Source organism: Asterias rubens, chromosome 4 (assembly GCF_902459465.1).
Source record: "Asterias rubens chromosome 4, eAstRub1.3, whole genome shotgun sequence".
NCBI classification, from domain to species: Eukaryota; Metazoa; Echinodermata; class Asteroidea; order Forcipulatida; family Asteriidae; genus Asterias; species Asterias rubens.
The window spans coordinates 948,872-972,175 of NC_047065.1; the positions used below are offsets into that span (position 1 = coordinate 948,872).

General features: G+C 36.5%; 1 protein-coding gene and 1 pseudogene across 1 annotated transcript; one reads left to right on the forward strand and one right to left on the reverse strand.

Annotated features, from left to right (window-relative positions):
• On the forward strand, positions 1 to 7,854 carry LOC117289260 (annotated as a pseudogene).
• A 2,608-nt stretch (positions 7,855 to 10,462) lies between these two features.
• On the reverse strand, positions 10,463 to 22,481 carry LOC117289261 (calmodulin-like protein 1). The gene is made up of 10 exons (XM_033770303.1): positions 22,381 to 22,481; positions 20,940 to 20,970; positions 20,356 to 20,499; positions 19,938 to 20,064; positions 18,629 to 18,748; positions 14,247 to 14,323; positions 13,057 to 13,200; positions 12,482 to 12,608; positions 12,115 to 12,230; positions 10,463 to 11,381 (listed from the first exon to the last, which is right to left on the reverse strand). The coding sequence occupies exons 1-10, from the start codon at positions 22,381 to 22,383 to the stop codon at positions 11,353 to 11,355; spliced, it is 918 nt and encodes a 305-aa protein (XP_033626194.1). The 5' UTR covers positions 22,384 to 22,481; the 3' UTR covers positions 10,463 to 11,352.
• Positions 22,482 to 23,304: the final 823 nt, after the last annotated feature.

Genomic DNA, 23,304 nt, shown 5'->3' on the forward strand with positions numbered 1-23,304 from the left:
TGTGTGAAGATTAGACTTCGAGGTATCGACTCGGCCTTATCCGTTCGAGCTATCTCTATCCACAGTCAGCAAGCAGTGCAGATTTTAAACGATCTACAGATTTACTTAAAATGGTAGGTGTTGCTTCACTTCATATTTATTTATTTTATCTTCAAATCCGAGTGTTTTTGTATTTTCTTCGAAATGGTTTATGTCTTTGATTAATTAATTTGTTAAGCCGCTACTTATACTGTTTTATGACGATACAGGTAGTTTATCTGGTGACCTTGCTTGGATTAGACATACTTGAAAGGTCGTTAATTTATCATTTATCATCTTTAAAGGCAGCAGACACTATTGGTAATTACTCAAACAATTTTGAGTATAAACTTACTTGGTATTATACGAATAATGGAAAGCTGTTGGTGGAACAAAACATTGTGAGAAACGGCTCCCTAAGAAGTAACGTAGTTTTTGAGAAAGAGGTAAATTCTTACAACAAGAGTGTTTTTTTTCTTTCGTTAATCTTGTTCAAATTCGGTGACCACCTGAGCCAAGATCTTTCACAAGTTTGTTGTTTTGTGCATTAGTATGTTGGGATACATAAAATGAGAATACTGGTCTTTGATAATATTACCAAAGGTGTCCATACAGTGTATTTGAAGTAATTTTGTATGTTTTTTTATATTTTATTTTAATTTTACAAATTGTTTTTTTTTTTCAATTGTGTTTCGTGAATCTCGTTTTCTGAACAAAGGAGAGTTAAGGAAATTGTCGAGTTCAATGTGATTTTACTTTTGTAAATCTATTTTATTTGATCATTTCTTTCTACATTCAACAGTAGCCACCTGATCGCGCGAATCAGACGATTAGTAGACTTGCCCTAGTCCCAACTTAAAGTTTGACTGATCAGAAGCTCTATGGTATTAATTATACACTGATTTTCCATCCTAAACTGAATGTGTAGTTCTATTCGGGGGTAAAACTACAGTTTTATTGATTATTAATAAATAGTTATTTGCCATAATAATATGTTTAAAGGAACGTTACAGAATTGGTAAGACAAATCGTGAAGATCACAGATTTACATAAAACTTACACGGTCTCATGATTATGATAGGGTCGTTTGATAGTCGTTCTCTTAGTGTCGCTTGTATAGAAGCCTACATCAACTTTCGATAAAGCATGTTGATGATCATTTCACTTTCAATTTATGTGCTTATGTAAAATTTAAAAAAAAAAATTAAACGAGAGAAAAAAAAGGAGTTGTTATCCCCTGAATTTGAATCTATGAAACGTTACTGTCGGATGCGTTTATCAGATTGTACATTCCTTTTACGGATCCACCGTGACAACTGCTCAAGATTTGCGGTGAAATTTGCTTTTGAAATAAAATTTTCACAGATTTGTTTGCATTTATATTAGGATTAAACGAATCAAACGGTTCCAAAAGTTAGAGGCATACTCTCCCCTTAAATCTGTATTCTGAAAGCTCCTCAAATCAAGAAAAGCAAATTCTGTTCGCATCTGAAGATTGGTGAAATTGTCCTCACACGACCTTTACGCAGTTCCACACTTTTACGGTCATTAAAAAACCATCAACTTGTACTATACAAAAGTGCTGCTTGTGAACGTTTCAAGACGGTTTCTAGCAGTTACACCTCATTAATGGAAGTGGTTCGTTTGCCGTAAATATCAAAGTTGAAACTCTCAATTGAGTTGATTGAAGCGGTAATGTGTGTGTGCTTAATCAACCTCAGAGTTGCATTATATGCACTGGTATAATTACTCAAAATAAATGTCAGAATAAAAATTAACTTGGCAACGAGCAATGGAGAGTTGTTGATAGTATAAAACATTGTGATAAATGGATCCCTCTGAAGTAAGGTAGTTTTTGAGAAAGAGGAAATTTCTTACTAAAATAAAAAGACTTCAGCCGAAGCCTTTTATTATGTATCTGAAAGCACACGCATTTGTGCAAAAAGGGTGTTTTTCTTTCATTTCATTCTTTCAACTGCGATGACCAACTATGAGACAAAATTTCAACAGATTTGTTATTAATTTTAAGCATATTATGTTGGGATAAACCAAGTAAGGATACAAATTTACCAAATGTGTCCAGTGCCTTTAAAGAAGTAAGTGACGATATCTTGACATTTTATGTTCACATTCCCTGTAAGTGTACCAAGCTCATGCATGTTAATACAATTTTATTTTATTTTAATGTAGAACATTATTCTTCGTCCTTTTCATAAATCCAGGCAGATAATCTCACAGAAGAACAAATTGCCGGTAAGTACGTGCTGTGAATACTCAGTCATGTTTCACAGCAAAAAGAGAGAAGCTTTTCAGACGACAAAAATGCAAGAAATATTAAGAAACCTTTAGAAGATGCCACGAGTTTGCAGTCCACACTTGAAGACAACACAAGTACTACAAAACAACAAACCGAGGAAAGTTTAAGATTAATCGGTATTTGGAGTCACGAGAAGAAGAAAAAGGATAAAATCCTTAAATTTATTGACCATTTACATTGCGTTTTTGGCTCGCAAGGTCTAAACTAATTCTTGTATCATTTCTTGAAAACTATTCCATTTCAAGAAGTGATATTTCAAAGGGGGCTTTTCCTCCTTGACCGTAACATCTATCAATGACCTTACTGCAAATCTGTGAGCATTTTAAATTGAACTCTTATAAATGTTATGCAAACCCACACTTGATGTGACCATGCCACACTACATAAAAACAATAAACCAAGGAAAGTTGAATCTCAATCCGTAATTGGAGTCACGAAAAAAAAAATGTTTTTACCGTTTTCAAATTTAAGTTTTTGGCTCACAAGATCTAATTCTCGTATCATTTCTCGAAAACTATTCCATCCCAAGAAATGATGATTCTTCCCCATGACCATACTGCAAATATGTGAACATTTCAATTTTTACTCTTACCAAATGTTATACACACCCTTTAAAGCAGAAACGTTCTTCAACGATGGAGTTTGTGAGGCTCTTGAAATGGAAAGCGTTCAATGTGGTATAATAAAACAAAATCAGACGTTAATGTAACCTAGCGTTTCGAAGCTCAGCATCAGTGAAATTCCTTTCTAAATTTAAATGTTTATCTCATGACAGTTTCTTAATGAAGCATCTCATTATTACAGAATTCAAGGAGGCGTTCTCCTTATTCGACAAGGATGGCGACGGCACCATCACCACCAAGGAGCTTGGAACAGTCATGAGATCACTGGGTCAGAATCCCACCGAGGCTGAGCTGCAGGACATGATCAATGAGGTCGATGCTGACGGTAAGAAGTTCAGATTATTCAAATTATTTACGTCATTAACGGCCCTTGATATATTAAATTTTAGTGTATTAAAGGGGCACGTTGCCTTGGATTGGATAGTTTGGGCTACAAAAAGCTTTTCAAATCGTGCTTTATGAAATTAATATGTTGAAAAGATGTATGCGAAACGTGGAGTATAGTAATCAAGACACATATGCCTTAAAATTGTGTGGTTTTCCTCTTACTTCGTGAGCTAACACGATCCACAATTTTTTGCAACCAATTTTTAGACTCAAAAAAATGGCTGATTAATAGTAATCGTACTGTAATTTCGCGAAACGATAGACTTAAAATAAAATTCCATAAAATGTACAATTTTGTTTGATTTACGATGAGGTAGCTGTAACATGATGAAAAAATGTTACTATTTGAATCTAGACTAAACTAACTGACGTTATATCCATTTCCCGTTTCATTTTCAGGAAATGGAACAATTGATTTCCCTGAGTTCTTGACGATGATGGCAAGAAAGATGAAAGACACAGACTCAGAAGAAGAGATCAGGGAAGCCTTCAGAGTCTTCGATAAAGACGGCAACGGTTTTATCAGGTACCTTAACTCCCTCGCTCAGCCACCGAACATAATTGCATTTTCACGGTGAACTTTCCCTGACATTTAGAACTTGTCAGGGGAAAAAGAAATGTTGAATTTGACGGCGAAAGGCAAAGTTGGTTGATTAGTCTTAGAATATGAGACTGATGATTGCAATGTAAGTGGGTGCATTCCATAGGGGTGTGGGAGGTGGGGGGGGGGGGGTGCGGGGAATCATTGGCCTTAATGCCGCTTGTCGGTCTTATTATAATAAGTCAATTCGTAGAATGTCACCTGCTGATCCGACTGCAAAACGAGGCCAAGTTGACCTTTATTTCTTCAAACCAATATTACGGCATTTCTTAAAGGGTTTGGGTACCTATTGTAGACCAAGCTTTTGGTCTGTAGATGAAAATGTGAATGAAGGTGTAAAAGTACATATCGAAGTTTCAGCCTCATTAACCATTAGCCAAACAGTTTTTGGCATATAAAGGTTTGCATTTCTTGAAGATAATGTTCACTGAGGATCACACGTTTAAAAGCAAAGTACACATTTTGTCTCCGTTTTGTTGCTTCAATCCTATGAGATAGTTATAAAATCCTGTGAAAAAAATCCGTTTCAAGAGGCGCTGGCGTTTTTGAGATATTGCCGAAAATGGAGCGATACGTCAATTCAAACAAGAAGAATGATTTAAAGTAAACGTCTGTTTAGAAGTACAGCAGCCGATTTCACGAAACTTTACGCAAGTCCACTTGCGCAACGTTTATGGCGTAGGTTGCGCCATAACATTTGCGCAAGTGGACTTGCGCAGTAACTTGCGTAAAGTTTCGTGACATCGGGGGCTGGGCTGCAGCTTTTGATATATAGGTTTTCTCGGTCAATTTCGGCAAATGAGCAGACAATTTAACCACCAAGCTATTCTATTTCGCGCGAAATCGAATGCTACTGAAAAGGGTCATTCGATTTCGTTTTATGATTAGTCAAATGTAATGTTGCGTAATTCGATTTAACAAAATAATCATTCAATTTATCAATTCATCAAAACAGCATTCAAATTCGCAGACGCTTCTTAGGGCGTTTGTGTCTCGAAAAAGAATGACGATACGCTAATTTGAACAGGGCACTAAAGGATTTTGACTCGCCTCAAAACGAATTATGGCCGAATTCTGAATTTGAAACGCAGTAACAACTGGAGAGGCAAAACAGCTTTAATTCGAACGCATGAAAATGAAACTGGCTGCTTATTTGTTGAATTTGACCGAGAAATCCTATAGTATCGTTTTTGAGAATCATTTTACTAATGTGGTTATGGAAAAATATTACTGTTCGGATCTAAAACTTTTCAAAAATTTTTCCTGGGTGGACTACCACTCTGGTTTTGGGTGATATCTCGAAAACCCTGCCACTTTTTGAATTGAATTTTTCACAGGTTAGATTAATTGTATCTACATTTAGGGTTAAAGACAGTGGACACTATTGGTAATTGTCCAAGACCAGTCTACTCACTTGGTGTACAATCCTGTGAAAATTTGAGCTCAATCGGTCATCGAAGTTGCGAGATAATAATGAAAGAAAAAACACCCTTGTCACACAAAGTTGTGTGCGTTTAGATGGTTGATTTCGAGATCTCAAGTTCTAAATCTGAGGTCTTTACGTCAAATTCGTGGAAAATTACTTCTTTCTTGAAAACTATGGCACTTCAGAGGGAGCCGTTTCTCACAATGTGTTATACCGTCAACCTCCCCCCATTACTCGTCACCAAGAAAGGTTTTATGCTAATAATTATTTTGAGTAATTACCAATAGTGTCTACTGCCTTTAAAACAATTGAACGGTTCCAAATACCAAAGGTATACGTTCCCCCTCTAAGTCACCTGACAACAATATGAAGACAATTATGACCGTATACTGTGGAGCATGATGCATACAGATTTTTCATTTCATAAAACTTCATCTCTGTGTTTTTTTAGTGCTGCTGAGCTTCGCCACGTGATGACCAATCTTGGTGAGAAGCTTACAGATGAAGAGGTTGATGAGATGATTAGAGAGGCAGACATTGATGGAGACGGACAAGTCAATTACGAAGGTATTTAATGGATTCATATACAAATCAAAAATGCGTATAAAGGCTGGTTCAATGAAGAGCAAATACATATCCGAAAGAAATGATATTGAGAAGCGCCAAAATAAATCGTTCAATATAAATAGCGATGTTAACCGTTGTTAGCGATGATAACCGTTGTGTTAATGCTAATTCTTTTTTCGATCCCCCCAAGTTGCATTTCAGTCCAACTCACAAGAATTCAAAAACAAATTAGACAATTTATTTGAAACTATTTTTCTAAAACGAATAGGACTGTAGTAAGAGTTGTTCATTTGTTTCAAAAAGGGCAGCATCCAACACAAACATAACCACTATCAAACAACACCTAGGCTGCTATCTGATATCAGAGTACCCAATCAAACCATCAGTATAGTTAATCGCAAATAATTATTTTAACAATGATATATTATTTTGCGAGCGAAGTGTAAAAGGAAGCGCTGCAAACATCGGGCACGACATTGGACATTAAATGTCTGTCGCGGTGATAGGTAAGCGAGAGCCGTTTCGCTATCACCGCGACATACATATATAACGACTTGTGGACAAGTCTAGCATCAAACAGAGGCAATCTCGCTGGATTTGAGCATCAACCTCGACTTACGCTCCAGGAAACACTCTCATTACGATTTATGTATTCATGCAGCAGTGCTATCATTAACCAGCGCAGGTACTGTCAGCTACTAGCAGGCTAGCCTCTTATCAAGGCCTGGCATGGTGTACAGCTTCATAGAGCTGTGATCCCAAGCGACTGGAAGGGGAGACCAATGCTATGCACCAAATGCTTTGCCACTCGACTTGAGCGAGTGGTCTCTCCTTCCAGTCGCTTTGGATAGTGGCTCCATGAAACCGTCCAAGCCACGAGGGCCTTTACAAAAGGCTAGTCCCAGGTCAGTGCCAGATCGATCTGTAATCTCTCTCGTGAGAGAAGGAGGGAGTTGGAGAAAAATGGGGGAATGCAGCTCTTTTATTTTGCCGTAATTTATTCAAATGTATTATTCATGCTAAATCCGCCGGTCAAGGGCCTAGACGCATGGATTAAATTATAGGTATCATACATCCTTCACATCCTTGCAGTACGCCAATTGTGATTTGTTTTTACCACTGGAACACTCTACGTGGGCATATTATTATTATCGTGGCATTCTGTACGCCAGAGCATCGTAACCACTATTATAATATCTTTCAAGTATACTTTTAAAATATACTTTCAAGTATACCATGTACATTCAAATATTAACATACTTTCAAATAATTATTCTTTCAAGGTTAGTCATTATAACGTGGCGAACTGCTCGGCAGCAAACAAATACATATTGAATTTTATGAAATAAAAAATCCTGTTTGCATCATGCTGCAGCGTATAATATTATATGATTACTTGTCTCCACAAATGATGTGCCATCATGGTCACACCGTGACTTATAGTGATCGCACACCTTTGTATACATTAAAGTTAAACCTTTTGGCGAAAATTTCCACTGTCCAAAGGGACATCCACAGGGGGAACAAACGAACATTTTGAAATCATTTGTGTAAAATATGTCATTTTTCCTGTCATTATTTCTTTATGATTTCAGAATTCGTGAATATGATGACGTCAAATAAGGCGTAATGCGACGGACGAATCACAAGCCTCTTCACCTTCCTTTATATCAATGCACTCTACAAACTCTAAGCTATACTCAGCACAAGATGCACTCAGTTTCGTCCTCCAGTTTCCCCTAAAAATGTGTAAATAGTTATATAAAAATCATAAGGTTATTTATTTAAATTTTTAAGAACGGTCCAAACAAATATATCATAGTTATTTTGTATTGTATATGAATTGCATAATATAAAATATGCTTTTTTTGCCTTTTTAATGTTATTTTTTTTAAACAAAGGGGTTCTTATTTAACTATTGAAGAACGGGTCCAAAGTTAATCAATTATATTTGGGATTTATTTTGTGTGAAACGGAATGTGAATGGTTTAACTTTAAAAAGTTTGTACCCAAAGTATAATTTTAAAAAAATCCTTTTATTTTGAAGGAGAGAAATTGTTCATTGTCTACAGCAGCCAAACATGTTCCTACAGCCCCAATCTGATTACGAATAGCTCTTATTTCCGTATTAAGAATGGGAAATGACTCAACTATTTGTAATGTACCACAGACTGTTTTTACTGAATGTAGACCAAAAATATAATTACCTACATCTGCTGTCCATATTGCAAAGAGTTTAATTGACAACAGATGTGTGAGAAAATGCCAAAAACCATGCACACAGTGGAGGCTGTTTTATACGCAGACGTTGTGTGTGCATTATTTTTGAAGATAAACTTATTTTATATTATGCTTTATAATGCTTTACTTTATAAGTGGCCTTGATTTTTATATTAGTTTCAGGAGTTTGTTACTCTTGAGGTCCTCTCAGATTTGTTGCCTCAATTTGCAAATTCAATTATTAGGGCTGTATAGTGGGAATGACTCTCACACAGTTTTCCAAAACCCATCTTCCATTCCAAACAAATATATTATCTTATAATACAATTTAAAAATTTGAAACATTGTCAACAAATGTAAAAGCTTGTTTAATTAGATAAACTGTATTTGTATATAGAAGTAATGTAAGTAAGACTATACACAATTATTGTACATTAGTTTACTATAGTCTCCATACATACGTCTTTTCGATTATCATTCATTATAGTCGACGTGCAACTGTAATTGTACGGAGGCCACAAGATGCCCAAAGATTACAATTTTTGTTTCGTATATAATCCAGATTTCTAGAAAAGACAAATTTATCCAATGTTCCGTTTTATGTACCGTCGATCCTAGACTTAAATATGTGTACGGAATACTCTCGAGATGTTCATCGCACCACCATTTCTTAACATTTTTGTAAGACAATAGAAAACCATTTCATTAGTACAGCTCTCTTGAATTATGTTCTCGGTTGTCCTTGGGCAAAAAAAAGGACAGACGCTAGTCTTGGTACAAGACGTTGTCGTTCATTTATCACTGCCTACTTCACCCTCTATATCGGAAGCATAGTTGCAACGTTGTTGAGTGTATGTACGTGTTCATGTACTAAGCCCTGCTCAACAAACGACTTGCACCAAGACTAAACAGACGCCTGATTTGTATTGCTGATGACCCACCTCTGTGTGTAATCGGAAAACATGTATTCGATCTTAATAAACAAGACTGCCGTGCATACAAATAATACAAAGAATTTTCTTGTACTTTTCTCTTTCTTGTTTTTCTTCCGCCCTTAAATTACGCGTTGAGTGATGAGAAACATAGATTAATATTGAATGTAGGCTCTATTGTGGGTGCGTTCGTTTAGCTTCCCTGGGTCAGCCCTGGTGTGGCGGTTTCAGTCTTCCGCCGTGTTCAGTTTTCCGGGTGACGTAGCCAGACAAAAATACCGCCGCGAGTACCCTGGCAAGTACTGTAGTTCAGTGAAATAAAAAAAATAACTAAACAAATAAAATAAAATAAAAAACGGTAATAAATAAATGTAATAAACTAAACCAGAATAATAAAAAATTCTTCTGATTCTCTGACGCTCGTTCGGTATAAATACAGGATAATTTGCTTGGTCTTCACACCAAATTCTCTCGTACGATCCACGCGTTCGCCGCTCGTTGTACTCGTGGACGCCGCCATGACAGCTACCGGAGAGACACGGATGACTCAATACGGCACTAAAAATGGACTACTTTCGCTTGCTGTGCGCAGGCATCGCATGACGTAATGTTACCGTATTTGGTCATTTGGAAAACTGAACACGGCGGAAAGTTGAAAAAAAAACCGCCACACACCGGGGTTTTTTTTTCCAGGACGTTCGTCCTGAAAAAAAAACCGCCACACACCGGGGTCGACCCAGGGAAGCTAAAACGAACGCACCCATTATGCATGCCTAATACTTCAAGGAGGCAACGAAAGTCAATTGCATTGTTGCCCCATGCATATTCTAAACAAAAATAGACTTCCCCATACAAGTGCCCTTTACCAAGAAGAATTTCATATTCACGGGCCCGTCACTTTATTCCCCTCCAAGTCAAAACACTCGTGTAATTGTCCAAACGTCCGAGCATCAATCTTGAACAATTTCCTTACACCTCTAAGCAAACAAGTCAAATTTTTTAGTGCCCAATGTCTTGTAAAATACATCAGGTTTGAAGTCAACAGCCCCCAGGTCACAACTGAGCAAAACTTTTAACACTGAAACCATTTTTGTGGGCTCTCAAATCTGTCTAATATAGAATATTTTGAGGGCCTATGCAGAATTTTAATGAGTTCGCCGCTGTTTTCTCCTTATTTGGTGGGGGTGCAGACTTTACCATAAAAGGAGCTTCATGTTTATTTTACTACCAGCACATTCCAACTTTTAGACAAAAGCAGGGTGGGTCTCCAGTCTTTGCAAAAAAAAATCCCAACAAGAGTTACAGACCCAATCCTATACACAATGCTGAAATTATTAAATAGAAAACAAAATGATTAATAAAACCATTGAATATTATCGGAAAGAAAATGTTTTTTATTAAAATCCAGACATAAAACCGGTGGTCCATAAGGCACTGATACAAAAAGAAAGCAACTTCCATTTTCATGTTATGTAAACAATGCCATGAATGATAGCATAAATATTTACATTAATGCTGCAGAGAAAAGGAAAAATATATTGATGATAAAAAGGGAAAACAAAATAATCACCAACCAACAACCCTGCATCGTCTGATGTTCGCATTATTGTAAAAAAAACTTATTTTTTTAAACAAAACTTCGTCCAAAATGCATGATTAACTAAAAGATACAAAAACGGATATTTATGTTTTGTTTTACAACGTGGCTTTTGCGTACTTGTCCTTGTGCTTATTTTCCAAGTTGAATTATAACGACAAAATGTAAATATGTTCGGATCACAGATTTTAACACTATCTACAAAACTGTCAAATTTGAATGGCAAACTCCGAAAGAATCTTGTACAAATAAACAATCCATAATTATTAGCTAAATTCCTACTCAGTTCACACATGCGTTGCCTTAATGCAGTTAAGTTCATATAAATGTGGTCTGTTTTAAATAAAGGTTCTTAGTAAAAGTGAAATCAGCAAAAACAATGTGTAGTTTTTACTGGTTCAATTTTGTATTAAGAACCCTCCAGTTTTGTTTACTGCTCATTTTTATTGCCCAAGATAAAAAATTAAAAGTCTTTACGATAGAACTACGTTTGGGATGGAATGAAATTTAAACATCATAAGAAAGTTTCGCATTTTTTGTATAACATTATCAAGATTTAAATTATGTTTTTTGATCATACACTGTACAAGAATGTTGCAATAAGAAAACTGTGGATTTCCACCAAGCTGAATGACGTGTCAAGATGAATCCAAGTTGGCAATATCTACTTCGACGTCATCATCTTCACAAACTCTGTAGAGAAAGACAGAAGAGATAGAAAAAGGTTTTGTTTTATTTAAAGTCGTCGAACGAACATGAAGGTAGCTATGGGACTTTGTATATCATGGCTGTAAGGCATTTCTTTCCTAAAGTCCCTAAAGGCAAAGTATACCTTTGGTTTTTGGAACCGTTTGATTGTTCTAATCCTATATAAATGTAGATGTATACAACAAAACTAACGTGTAAACATTTCAATTCAAATGGTGGTCGCGTTTTAGAGATATCGCCGAAAATCTTGAGTGAATTATGTCGCCTCAGGAAGAATAATCCCAGCAATACACAATCTGAGAAGTCTCAAATTCAAATTTTGGGGCATAAAAACCGATACCTTTTTTACACATTACACAACAACATTATTTCCAAGTGAAATGTTTCTCAACATGCTTTATGCTATACCGAAAGCTGCTTGAGGCTTCTAATCGAAAAGTTGTTGTTGGCAATAATTTTAAGTGCTAATACCAAAGGTATATAACTTCCCTTTTAAATGTTTGAAGTTGAATGTTGCTGAACAATTATTATCTGCAGAGGTTTGTTATAAAGGACCTAGAATGTCTCTCATTGAAGTAGCTTTTAAAATAATGATTGTGTAACAAACTTGGGTTTTCGTCAGTGTGCTTAAAAACCTCTGTAGAGATATGTCCATTTTGAATAAGGCTCGAAATGGAAAGTGTAATGACTTGGTTTTGTTTTGTCATGAAAAGTTTACCTTCGTAATTGACTTGTCCGTCTCCATCAATGTCTGCCTCTCTGATCATCTCATCAACCTCTTCATCTGTAAGCTTCTCACCAAGATTGGTCATCACGTGGCGAAGCTCGGCAGCACTGAGGACAAATTCGAACAAATAAACACATGTCTTACTCTATGATTGAATATAGACATTCAATGCAGAACACAGATTAGAGCCTGTTCAAAATCACAACAAACAAAAGGTAACAATTTCAAAAACAAAAACCGACACATTCGTTTTTTTTAACGACAAAAACAGATTGTAAAGAAGCCTGCACAAAATCCAGTGTTTTATATGAATACAACATGATTTATTTTGGTTGTCAATGTTCTTCTTTTTAATTACCTGATGAAACCGTTGCCGTCTTTGTCGAAAACTCTGAAGGCTTCTTTGATTTCCTCTTCGCTGTCGGTGTCTTTCATCTTTCTTGCCATCATTGTCAAGAACTCAGGGAAGTCAATCGTTCCATTTCCTAAAAGAAGAGAAAGCAGATATCATTATTATTATTAATTTTTTACCAAATCTATCAAACACAATTACAAAGGAGCAAATAAAAGATGAATCAAGAAGTAAACAAGAAAACAAACTTTTATGGTACTCTTGGGCTTTCCTTGTTTCCAAAAAAGGTATTGTTAATATCTTTGGGTTTTTGCACTTATCTTGTTTGTTTATTTTTTTTCGGCTCTTAATATTCTTGCACACTGCAGATAGAAAAATGTCATGTTGTTGTACATCAATGTGAACAAAAGAATAATTGAAATGGATGAAGTATTATTCCTTCAATTGTTGAGTTTTACAAACACCTCTCCTGTACGGCTTTCTCATGAGTTACTACAATATATTTTCCAGGAAATCTGTATTTTGAGATAGACTCAATGATCTTTTATCTTGAGGGAGTGTGCAAAATTTGATTGCCATACCGTCAGCATCGACCTCATTGATCATGTCCTGCAGCTCAGCCTCGGTGGGATTCTGACCCAGTGATCTCATGACTGTTCCAAGCTCCTTGGTGGTGATGGTGCCGTCGCCATCCTTGTCGAATAAGGAGAACGCCTCCTTGAATTCTGTAAAGACACAGTGAAGAAGAATCGAACCAAATTGAGCCCAAGTTGTTCTTCCATTGTTATGTTTTTAAAATCAATAGCAAGGGATTAGAGCTGGTTTCTATAGAGCTAACTGAACTAAGCTAATCCGAAGATGGTTGCATCAATGGCAAGACAGTGTGTGAGACAGTCAGACTGCGGAATTCTTCACAGTAAAACCAAAGGTCCCCTGGTATGATAAATGTTTTGTAATCTAGCAACTTCTGTACCCCTTTTTATGGCAATGGACACTATTCGTAATTACTCGAAATAATTATTAGCATAAAACCTTTCTTGGTAACAGGTAATGGGGAGAGGTTGATAGTATAAAACATTGTGAAAGCACACAACTTCATTTGACAAGGGTGTTTTTTCTTTCATTATTATCTCACAACTTCGACGACCAATTGAGCTCAAATTTTCACAGGTTTGTTATTTTATGCATATGTTGAGATACACTAACTGTGAAGGCTAGTCTTTGACAATTGCCATTAGTGTTCAGTGTCTTTTAGTCACGAAAGACACTTACTTGTAACACACAAAAAGACTGTTTGAAAGTGAGTTAACAAAACAACATGTATGCACAATGGAAGGAAAGCATGTTGATCTGTGATAACAACATGTACTGTCTCATGTATTTCAAAAGTTCTCATATGTGGAAAGGTTTTAGTGCTACATGTAATCCGTTTTTCATTGTAAGAAAAGAATGTTGGAAATTGAACCAACAGAACAACATACAAGCGCACAGTGGAGGAAAAGCTGTTGATCTCTGGTAAAAACAAGAGCACATGATTGTGTGCCAATTGTTATATTTCAAAAGATTTCTTAAGTAGAAAGGCTTTAGTACTACCTGAATCTTTCGAAAAGGTTTTATTGTAAGAACTATTGAAATGTAAAGACAGGGGGAAATGTCATCTACCACCAGCGTTTTACAGTCATGTACAATGAGGGGAAAGATTGGTTTACAATGGGGTTGGGGGGGGGGGTGGCAAACAACCTCATTTGAAATTGATTGAAAAGTAACTCACCAGCGATTTGTTCTTCTGTCAGTTGGTCAGTCTGTTTGAAACAAAAACAGGAAATCAAACATGAACTCACAGAACACATAGTTCATAACAATAACTCTTTTGTTCATATATTTATGTTCAATGGAACAGGATGCAAAATAAAGTAAAAGTATCTGCATAAATAGTAGCTTCCTGAGGATGCTTTCAATCAGTAGGTTCTGAAAGTTTAAGAAATTAATCGAACCCCCCCCCCAAAAAAAAAAGAAAACTTGTGCAACGGCAATATAACTGAATCACTTATTTCATTATTCATACCTTAATACCTTAATTATTCTTTGTTAACACCTCATGTTAATAAAGCACATATAGTTATAAAGTGAATGTTGTTTCCACAAGTTGAAAAAATAAATTGTTCATTTGAACTTTTGTCATGACAAAAGGGAATTTTAAAATTAATTTACACATTACAAAATGTAAAAAACTCAAGTAGGCCTAAGTGACACAATTTAGTCTGTATAGTAAATATTAAAATAGGCATAATTTTATCACTCAGTAAAAACACACTTTTTGATTGAGTTAAGAATGTGTTATTTAATTCAGTTCCAGTATGACTGACCATGAATGGTGTCAGAGAGAAGTAATGTCGACTGTTTAATGAAACACACTATTAATAATGATGTGTTATTCGCTCTTAGCAATCTAAATGACACGCACAATCAGCAAGGGACAACTCATATCATCTGGGCCCAATTTCATGGCTCTGCTTACCGCGGAATTCTGCGCTTACGATCACGATTCTCCGCTTACATGCAAGCGCCAAATTTCTGCGCTAGCCTTGTAAGCATAGAATCCTTAGTAACGCGGAGTACGCACGCGCAGAAGCCAAAATTAGCCGCTTACCCGTGAAATACGCTTGCCGTAAGCACGGAATTCCCTGCTTCCGTAAGCACCGATTCTGTGCTTACGGTAAGCAGAGCCATGAAATTGGCCCCTGCTCACAACTAAGGTCATTGGTGCAACTTGGATGGGTTTCATATAGTTTCTTTTTCAGCTCCTGTCCAAATTAGTTTTATCAATCAAGAGTAGTCTATAAATCATGTATGGCAAAAAGAAACATTCCATTTCCGAGTAAAACATTCATTTATTGATTCTATTTATCTTTTTCAAAGTTGTACACAATTTTCATATAAATCTAGATCATACAAATACGAAAATTGTCCTTAATGACATTACAGTGATTAGCAGACGATGATTATATTATACAAAATGCAGCACTCTAATTTGTATTGCTACTGAGGTGTAGAATCATCTAGGTACTTCTATTATTATTATTTAGTTTTCTACTTTATAGAACTAGAAGTCAAAAGCATAAATAATTCGTATTTACATGGACGACTGAACTCATTCAAGGCAGCTGTTGTGACCAGACATTAATCCTGAGGCAAGCCTCTACAACAATACAACATTCAACAACCTAGTTCAAAAAGGAGGAGGCACTATTTTGGTTTCATAATGGAGCACAATGCTGCACTGGGGGCCTCCATTTTGTTCGAGTCACACCATTTCTTGTACACACGAAGGGTTTCACGCCTTTAGGTCGAAAAGCTACCACATAAAATCGTGAACTTATGACCAAGTGACTCACTAACTATGGTTTTAACTTGAGGCCGTGCTAACTATCATTTAGCAGTGCAAATCATGCATATGATGCATATCATATAACTACATTACTCAATTTCAGTTTCATGTAAGAACAACCATTTCTACCTCCATGAAATAACCATGGAACAACCATGTCCAGGGGACTCCGGAAACGGCTTATTATCGCCATATTCCCGCCCGCACGCCATGCCGCCAAATTCCCCCATCAAGGACACACACACATACACTAACTCAAAAAGATTCTATACAATGTTTACGATAGCAACTATCCACACAATACCGTACTCCTATTTTTAAACCTCAACCTCTCGAAGACATGCTCTCTAAGCTATAAACTACCCTAAACAAACGACAACAGCATACAAATGTGTAATCATAAAGGTAAATTTTAATCGAAAACATGACTTACCATTTTGAAATTATGAGGTGTTTAGGGCGTTGTATGTTTCAACAGGTTGCTGGGCTGAAGTGCGAGTCTCTAGCGAACAGACCCCTTGATGCGTGTCAACGGCCTCTCCAACGAGAAAAAAATGCGCACTGCGCATTTTAAGATTTACCCCTATCTGTCTGGGACTGCACCGTCTGCTGCGTCGCCAACTCAAGGACGAAGTAGAGGCACCAGACTCAATTAACATCAATATTCATGACTTGGTAATAATCAGCGATGGTATTTACAGAGCCATTATTCACATGTACTTTGCACTGTCGTTATTGAACGGCCTTTTACTGGTCTATAGTGAACTGCGAAGCATGCATAGGCGCAATGGATCTATAATTTAGAGATGAACTGAACTTTTGCATTCTTCATGAGTTCCTTACTACTTGCATAGTTTTAAATCATCATTGCAATGAACAAACCAGATGATCCTACAAGACATAATTACAAATAATTGATTCTGAAACTTTAGAATGCAAGCGCTCACAGACATTTGATTAATTTCCCCCATCTGAAAGCTTCAGCACTCCTTTTAAACGTCGTAGGCGTTTGCTATTCACCCATTTCCTTATTTTAATGGTTGTACGAAAGTTAACTACGGACAATAAAAGGTAATTATGTGCCCCGACGTTTTTGTTTTTGCACAAAAAACATAAATGTTCCAGCTGTGACACCAGAATCGGAGGTAAACCGAGGTAGACAGAAAACACACAAATTAAGACAGCCAAAAAGTCGAATTTACCTATTTTTATTCAAAATGCAGGCACAGATACCTCACTCTATGAAGGCACTTTATAAAACTGGTAAAAAAAAATGTTTGTGAAACGCAACAAAAAGCAGAGCACAGACGGCGAAAGCTTGGGCCTCTTGAAAAAAAATTATAAAAATGCTACTACTGATATAAATATCCCCTCTGCTTGTTGTGTTTTTTATCAGGCCCATCTGATATGATATAAGTAATTTGTTGAAAACTTACAAAAAACAACAACAAAGTAATGAGTTCAGATCTTGCCCAAAAATTAAAACAAAATAAGTTATTGAAAGCACTATTATTTTATCAACGAATTACGTTCAGCTGAATATAAATGAAAATACCAAAAATATATATATAAACATTCCTTAAAACTGACGTCATTTTGCACCATTAATTAGTAAGTCCATTTTGTTGTTTAGTCTTTCACTATCGACGACAGGTTACCAGACCAAGAAGCAAGTTTAGTTGACTGCATTGATAAAAAACAATATGTTTTTGTATTGCTAAACCTGAACCAAATCGACACCTCAAATTTTGTGTCGAACACACGCCCAATAACTTTGATGAGTGCATACAAGCCAATCAGAAACAGTTGTAAATGCAAAGGTTGTTTCCTCGCTTAATGTTTCCTTTTTTCCTTAAAAAAAAAAAATACTTGTTCAATACAAACGCTCAATATGTGGCATTTGATCTAGGGAAAAACAATCTAAGAAAACACACCATTTTTCTTCTACGGCAAATGATTGTTACGTCATGCTCTTATTTTTATGGCTACCTATGATGCGCAATTCTAGAGAAGATGTCTACAAAAAACATTTGATCGCCAACAGAAAAAAAACTTCTCCAAAACACAAACACTCTATTGTTTTGTTATTTACTGGTCAATGGATAACTTTGCGTAGGCTATGTATCTAGTTTCAAATCGAGTGTAACCCAGTCTAATGCATTAATGTACACATAATAACTAAACCGGTCGCATTGCTTGAAACAAACAAAAACAATATGGCTTCAGTCAAAACGAAGGTCTTCATGGTACATATGCTGGCGGTAGGACGTGGTGACGTGTTCTGTGATGAAAAACTACTTGGATGTCATCATCTTCACGAATTCTGATTGAAACAAAAACAAAACAAATAACCGGGTTACAAAGCATAAATTAAATTGTGCTGGTGGTAAGTGTTTGGACTTAATAAAGAAAACAGTCTTTCATTTAACTATCCTTGAGTGATTAGGCAATTGCCACAAAGAATTAAAAGGACGACCAGCCAACACAAAATGTCGCAGCATGGAGATTTATTTTACATTTCATGTTCTCTCTACCTCCAATCCTGCAGCGCATGTCCCTTTCACACGAGATCAGTTTAGCAAGGGTCCCTTGCTAAATTGTAGCATGGTTGTAAAATTTTACTAAATGTACCTCGTGTGAAAGACAATCATTTTTGTAGTGTCCATCCAAGGTCCTTGTACAATTTTGCCCAACATTTATTTTGTTTTGATAAGTTCATCCATTTTTAAAATTCATTGAAATTCAATATAGCTTAAAATATTTGTTCACCTTCGTAATTGACTTGTCCGTCTCCATCAATGTCTGCCTCTCTGATCATCTCATCAACCTCCTCGTCTGTAAGCTTCTCACCAAGATTGGTCATCACGTGGCGAAGCTCGGCAGCACTGTAACCAAATCAAATAATTTTTATAATTATACATTTGTTTTGCCAAAAAAGTAAAACTTATGGATAGAAACTCAGCTTGAAGTGCAACATGTTACGAAACCGATAGCAATCACACTGGCTAACTTCAGCACATTGCTGCAAGGGGTGTTTGTTAATCACTCAATATTAATGGCCAAAACAACTATTGGTCAGCAGCCTACAGCAGTTTTTGATAATGTCAAGCAATTGAGAAACCCTTCCATTCGAAATAATATGGTTATGGTTCTTCCTGCTTGGACAGATAACCGCTCCGAATTTCGGCGATATCTCAAAAAGCGCGAAACGAAATTATCAGGTTTTTTTTTCAGTATTCCATCGAAATAAAATTAAAACATTTGAACGGTTCAAAAAACCTAAATATAACATATTATGTGTGCCTTTAAGCAACGATGGATCCACTTTTTGCCCATGTATTCAGAATTAATGGTGCATTGAATACATCCTGGGTACCATGCAATAGTGCCTCACTCGAACTTGCTCAAAGATTCTGATTTTGTCTGGTGTAAATTTCTTTGTTTGCTTTCTCACGACCAACGGATCAATCCGATCTCTATCAAGATAAGCTTTCCCGCCGAACCATAAGTCAACACTCGGTGTTTGCTTTACAATGCACTGTTTGCTGTGTAATAATCTACCATGTGCTTTATGGGCACATTTCAAAGTATTACCGATTACAAAATTAGATATTCAGTGCTGACTAGCTTAAACTTTGACAGTGCATAGATTAAAACAAAGCCAATTAATCTGATTACAACATATAATGAATCAAATTAAATAGCTGAAAATCTCCCCTCCCGGAATTCTGCGGATATTTTCTGATAATCAGATTTATTATAATCGCTCATGGAATTTGTATGCTGAAAACAATCAGATGTAACCTCCAATGGATTATGAAATTCGTTTTCTCGAATCCAGAAATAATGTAGCTGTTTACATTTCATAGTTAATTAGAATTAGTGATGAAACGTTCACGTGTTTCCCTGTTACGGATGATTATACATGTAGCCGGCATTCAAAGGAAATTAAGGGTCATAGAAATCGCCACAAATCACCACAAGTACATGATAGTACTTGTGGTGATTTGTGGTGTCAAACATGATGCAGAACTGCCGTGTTGTGTACGTGAATAACCAAAGAAAATTGTTTACCTGATGAAACCGTTGCCGTCTTTGTCGAAGACTCTGAAGGCTTCCCTGATTTCTTCTTCTGAGTCTGTCTCTTTCATCTTGCGAGCCATCATCGTCAAGAACTCTGGGAAATCAATCGTGCCGTTACCTAGAGAGAAAATGAAAAGAGAAAGACAATGAAGTGAGGCTTTTGGGTGACGAAATAAGGCAACATTTTGAGGTTCAACAAACAAGAAGTAACTATTAAGGAGAGATTTGCGGTAGCACCATGTGAATATATTACTTCTTTTGAGTAGTGTTGGTTATGAAAAGAACTTCCACAAGAAATGTGTTGTCTTTGGTTTCTGCAGAGTTGACGATTGAACTAAAGTACAGCAATGAAAATATTGTATACAAAAGTGTTTGGGATTGTGATTGTGTTGTTCTTTGCGTGTCTTACCGTCAGCATCGACCTCATTGATCATGTCCTGCAGCTCAGCCTCGGTGGGATTCTGACCCAGTGATCTCATGACTGTTCCAAGCTCCTTGGTGGTGATGGTGCCGTCGCCATCCTTGTCGAATAAGGAGAATGCCTCCTTGAATTCTATAAATTAATAAAAGAAATCATACAAATAAATTAATGTAATGGGTGAAAATATAAATATTTGTTTACCTTGAATAGATAACCATGTGGGGTCAATTTAAGGTATCTGGTTTCTCGTTGCTAACATGAAAATCTTGTTAGCAAACAGTTTTAAACAACCCTGAGACACTGCCAAACCACCCACGATCTGGGCCCATTTTCATAGAGCTGCTTAAAAACACAAAACCTGACTAAGCACAACAAAAATATGCTTACCAAAAAAGATTACCAGATTGCTCAACAAAACTGTTTAACCAATATGTTCTGCTTATTTTTAACAGCTTTATGAAAATGAGCTCAGCACTGGCACAAATTAAATTAGATAAAATTAAATTATTTTAACAATAATCTATTACGCGTTCTTGGTAAAACATTACAAGAACATCAAAAAGGAGTCTTACCGGCGATTTGTTCTTCTGTGAGTTGGTCAGCCTGATGGAAACAAGAAAATAAACATTATCTTCAGTTATTAGTCATCTGTTTTATACCACCACCTCACTGTGTTTAAAGGCCAAGTACAGCCTTGGTTTTTGGAACCATTTGATTATAAATGAAGTTGAATACAATAAAGTTTACATGTGAACATTTCTTTTCAAAAACTCTGCCACGCAGGAACAATAATCCCTATCTATGAATACACAATCTGATAATTTTTTGTTGGGGGGGGGGGGGAAGTGATGATTATTTTTTTCCAGAATCGTAGTACAGTATTTCGAGGTGAATGTACAAAATGCATTGCGCTCTCCAAATACTTTATACTATACTTTTGTTTTCAGCAGAAACTTAATCAGCAATATTTTCTGCTTATAAGCAGCTCTATAAAATCGGGCCCTACTCTTGACTTTAATAATCACTCATACATAACATTATCTATAGGCAGGAAACAATCTGAGGTAAAGCTGAAAGCATTTTGATAAAGTAAAGGGTAATCGAAAGACAATTATCTGAAGATTAAAGTTTATATCTGTTACAATTAATGGCCGTTTAGTGGCTGCTATGACGTTTTAGCAATAAACCCTTCAATATTTGTGACATGGGACACTCCCAATCAATTATTATTGATCCAAATGATACTGATAAACTGATATTGACATTATTGCAATCCATGCAAAATAATAAAAATTGAGGATTTGTATGAGAATGAAGATTGGTCTTTGTTTGAAATAGAAATAAGGAAGTAAACCATAGCTAATAAAATCGGAAATCACACAATGCCCTATGCCCTTCTTTTGCCGCTGCAGCCTGATGAAGCTAATGCAAACCATGAAAGTGACAATGAATAGCACGTGTTTTTTGCTCAGGGTTGGTTCATATTGCGCTCTCAATTTCTTTTTCTATGGTTTTGATTAAGGATTTCTGGGAGCCTGAACCAGAAACACATTGAGTGATAGTTTCGTATGGTATCCCAATTATAACAATAATATTGCTGGTGAAGCACGAGACAGCAAGGTCATGCCACGCCCATCTGTGTGAATGGGACCGTCAACGGGCTCCCAAGCTGGTCCAATGAACCGTAGTGTATAGTGTCGAGAGGCACCAAAATAGTGGAGAAATTGTTCGAAAGAAGCCACACAGAACGAACACTTTTTAATGGCTCTTCATGATTGGGGACCAAATATTTCGAGCCGTTGTGGCAAATGGGAAGTCCAAAGACAATAAATCAATCAGTTGAAAACTCCCCAAACAAAATATGACTGTGCTCCACCATAAAGATAACGATTATATTAAATTATACTAAGCCTACATGTTTCTAATATTCTCTCAAAGGTTTTTCATATAGTAATTAAAAAGTAGGCCTACAAACTTTAAAGTTGACACATTTTTATCTAAACGTTCACTCACCATTTTTGAACTTGTGAGCTTCCTCGAGTCAGATCCCAAAAATCAACAGGTTACAATCTCGAGCCTCAGGGCGAACTACCACATAACTTGTGACGCATCCTCTGACGTCACATTACTCATTGGTCCTTGTACATGCCATACCATCATGCATCAAAACGGCGCAATGCGCATTTCCAAATAAATGTTTACGGTCGGTTGGGCACGATCTAGTTATCTTTTTCAGAAACATAATGGGTTGGGTATTTTTGTGCACTTGCTAACTGCGCAGTGAACAAAGGTCACTTTGTTATGCATCAGTGCGCCGACACCCGAAGGACAGTAGGCCTACTTTAAAGGGTTATTGCATTCCAAACTAAGTTCCCTATAGCTCACAATTCCCACTGGGGTTGGTTAGGGGGCGGGGGTATAAAGCGTAACTTTTTCGACTCTCAGCACAACATCCCTCTCCTCTCTTCCGAGCATCAATAATCTGGTACCTTTTCTGGTACTCAGCAAAATAAATGACAAGTTAAGTAGACTACAGCAATTTTGTGCAGATGACCATTCTGTGCTCTCCATTCTTTTAAAGTGTGTTTTCTGTATCGGTGCGTTTTCCTCTCCTTTGGTGCATTAAGTTCACTTCGATTCCCCAATCCTACCCCCCGCCTCTTCGCATACCAATTTTACCTCTATCATACCCTTTTTATAGCTCCATGATCATACCATGGAGGAAGATCATTCTGTCGCGGGCCTCCGAAGGCCCTCATTTTTACGCCTCTAAATTCAAGGAAGATGTGTCCACACATGGAAGGAAATCTTTCACCCGCGGTCTGAGGTCCCTAACCCTGATAAACCAATTTTGCTTTAATTTAAAATAGTTTATGGTGTGCCTTCCTATTATTCAATTCTTTGAATGGCAATAAAAGTCAAAATTACTGTAAATTA